The sequence below is a fragment of the Silurus aristotelis genome (genome assembly GCF_946808225.1).
Source record: "Silurus aristotelis genome assembly, chromosome: 16".
NCBI classification, from domain to species: domain Eukaryota; kingdom Metazoa; phylum Chordata; class Actinopteri; order Siluriformes; family Siluridae; genus Silurus; species Silurus aristotelis.
In genome coordinates this window covers 23,882,669-23,886,232 of record NC_139589.1, presented here as the reverse complement: position 1 = coordinate 23,886,232, position 3,564 = coordinate 23,882,669, and the positions used below count along the sequence as shown (strand labels likewise).

General features: G+C 44.6%; 1 protein-coding gene across 8 annotated transcripts in view; it reads right to left on the bottom strand.

Moving 5' to 3' along the window:
• Positions 1-508: 508 nt before the first annotated feature.
• The window catches only part of wdr7 (WD repeat domain 7), a 99,427-nt gene continuing 96,371 nt past the window's right edge, over positions 509-3,564 (bottom strand). For all 8 annotated transcript variants that reach the window (XM_083563656.1, XM_083563650.1, XM_083563652.1 and 5 more), the window contains 2 exons: positions 2,223-2,327; positions 509-838 (listed from right to left, as the gene is read on the bottom strand). In XM_083563656.1, the coding sequence (XP_083419782.1) occupies positions 635-838; positions 2,223-2,327 (309 nt within the window). In that variant the 3' untranslated portion in view covers positions 509-634. The remainder of the gene's footprint in view (positions 839-2,222; positions 2,328-3,564) is intronic.

Below are 3,564 nucleotides of genomic sequence, written 5' to 3'. Positions count from 1 at the left end.
CTTTTTTTTTTTTTTTGTCCGACGTGGAATATTTTCCACTGTGGAAAAAGGAAGGTCGCAAAAACAAACAGGAAGTGTCCCGATTGTGGACTTCCTGCCAAACCAAGACGTAGACTGATATCTTTTTTTTCCACCCCTCTCCTACGCAGGAAGTGGCTCTGGTCCATTTTACGGTCTGTATGAAATGTGAGAAAAGTTTCAGTACCTCATGCAGGAACAATTTCAGAGCTCACACACGGATCACAAGGGTACTAGCGATAGGTAGAAGGAGGACCACAAGGGCCCCAGGGAGAACAGGTTATGTGCCAGAAACACATTCGCTTGGTGCAAATGAAACAAAAAAACCTCCCGTCGCATCCCTTCATATCATAAAAAGTCCCCTGTTGACCTCTGACCCGTTTACGACTCGAGACGACGATTGTCCAAAGTCCATCTACTGGACACACGAGTACACTTAGAAGTGATTTAAATAAAAGACGGAATGGGAAGAGGAAAAAAAACAGCCATGTAAACACACGAAAAAGTGTCGGATAAGACATGTTCTCCCGGACACGGCCCGGGGTCGGTTCCGCTCGGAGGTCCGTGGTTCTGAAGTTCTCCACGGGAGCGTGGGCTCGGTGCGGGCGTGGGCTCCTCATACCATGAAGCGGTGCTCTTTGCCATCGTGGGCCATCAGGATGACGTTGCGGTTGGAGGTCCAGATGAGACGAGCCAGTTTGAGGGAGTTCTGAGAGCCGGGAGACGCCGGCTGCACCGGGGGCACCTGATAGGTCTTAATACAGCGCAGCTGAGGGGCGGAGTTTAGCATTCCTATACTGCCCAAGAGTGAGGTGTTCATCTAGAGAGCAACAGAAACACACACACACACACACACACACACACACACACACACACATGATTCTTTTGTGAGTTTTGGAAAATCATATCTGAAATACCAGCATGTGTTAGAGCTGAAAAGCAAAGCTCACGTTCCCGAGTCAGTAAGTTAAAAAAAGTGAGTCAGTGAGGCAGTAGATGAGTCAGTTAGTGGGTGAGTCAGTAATTGAGTCAGTGATTATAATCATAATAATAATAATAATTCATAGTCAGTAAGTTAGAAAGTGGGTGCATCTGTATTTCAGTAAGTCGGGAGAGGAGTCTGTAATTCCGTCAGCAGGTGAGTCAGTAATTAAGTCAATGAGTCAGTAATTAAAAAAGTGTCAGTAATTTAGAAAGTAAATCAGTGAGACAGTAAGTAGGCGAGTCAGTTAAAAGCTTAGTCAGTAGGTGCATTGGTATTTCAGTGAGTCAGTCATTAAGTCAGTAGATTAATGAGTCAATAATTAAATTAGAAAATTACTTAGTTAGTAGATGAGTCAGTAATTAAGTCAAGGAGTCAGTAAGTCGGTCCATTGATGAGTCAGTAGTTTAGTCTGTGAGTGAGTCAGTAATTCAGCACACTTCAGTCAGAAATGAAGTCAGTAAGATGTGAATTGTGTCAGAAAGCAAATAAACTATAAAACAATTACACAACTAATGTGTGTGTGTGTGTGTGTGTGTGTGTGTGTGTGTGTTTGAGGAATATGCACAATTCTAAACCCAGAGGAGACTCGGAGTCATTGATCTGAACATGAGCAGGTGTAAGAGAAGCAGAACACACACACACACACACACACACACACACACACACACACACACACACACACACACACACACACACACACAGATAGATAGAGAAGCGTTTGTCTGGTCAGAGTCGGTTAGTCTACAGACACATGCAAAACACTGAGGCAAAGACATATAGTGACCCCTCTCTCTCTCTCTCTCTCTCTCTCTCACACACACACACACACACACACACACACACACACACACACACACACACACACACACACACACACACACAGTTCCAGACAGATGCACACTGCAGACGATCTGTCGCCTTCAATGAAACACAGGGAGAGAAGGAGACAGAGCTCGACGCCTGGAAACACACAAGCTCCAACACACACACACACACACACACACACATAGTACCCTGCTCAGAGTCGTTCCTACAGATGTACAGTGTATTAGGGGCAGTAATAAAGCCCCTGCATGTTATCACTGACTCAAGATATTCGGTCAGTGTGTGTATGTATGTGTGTGTGTGTGTGTGTGTGTGTGTGTGTGTGTGTGTGTGTGTGTGTGTGTGTGTGTATGTAAGTGTGTGTGTCCTAAGTTGAAGCTCAGTGTCTCCTTACCTGCCAGAAGCAGATGTGGCTGTCAGCGTTAGAGTAGGTTGCCAGGTAGCGTCCGTCCGGAGCGAAGGATACGGCAGTGATGGGGCCTTTATGACCGTGGATGTGCTGAGAACAAAACACACACTTTACTATCTACATCAACATACGCCATCCTTCCATCCATACTTTCTTTACTTTCCTCTATGTATGTATGTACAGTACATACATACATAGGAGGAAAGTAAAAAGGTAGACACAGACAAGCATCACACACACACACACACACACACACACACACACACACACACACACACACACACAGATCTTGAGTTGAGCGTACATGAGATACACATTTATCATGTTGATGGGTGTCAATCAGGGTGGTGTGGGTGTGTGTGGTGTGGGTGTCTTGTGTAATGCTGTATACTTGGACTGGTTTTCTAATTAGATAAAAAGTGTTCCACCAAAGCACAAAGAAAAAAATCTCATTTGTTGAAAACCTGACGCAGGTAAAAAGTGAGGTGGACTGATGACCTTTGATCTTATTCATGTTCACGAGGAGGAAACAGCAGCGATGCCTCCCTTTTTTTCCCCTGCAGTTAAAAAAAAAACAACGTAACGGAGGACCTGATGGTTGTTGTGTAACGCTCACGGCCTCGTTCTTCTCCCTGAGAGCGCATCAGGAACAAAACTGAGTGGGAGGGGCTTACTCTCACTTACCTGTCAATCACAGTCAGACTAGCCAATCAGAGTTTATACAGTCCGTGAGTTCAGTTATTAGGAAGAAGGAAAAGATGGAAGAAAATGTGTATAATCTCAGCAATGTATTACTGTTACTACTAATAAATCAACCAAATCAATGTAATATAATAGAATGTGTCCCGTCTGCTTATCTCGAAGAAACAGATTCAGCCTTGAAAAAGAAGTCCGCAGGAGGTGTTGAAATGCTCACACAGGAGAAGATCGAGGCAGTTCGAGCCGCCATCGTCGCCGCAGCGTTCCACAACACGCATCATCGCTGTGCCGAGCCGTTCTTTCGCTCCCATGATGTAAAGGTACGAGCAGACGGGACACGATCATGACTGGTAATGACGCCGAAATTCCCTCTGCGCAGCCTCACGTTATCACCAAACATAAAACTGGTCCTAATTAATTAAAGGCAGGGGTTTAGAAACGAGCTCACACTGGTTCCTAACCGACCCAATATACTCAAATATATACACACATTCACATACATACAGTATATATATATATATGTGTGTGACTCGAGATATTCAGTGTATCCACCTGTCCTTCTCTTTTCTCATTTCAAACCTTTTCTTCTTGCTCTCTTCTCTGAGAAATCTTCCCCCTCTCTCTCTCT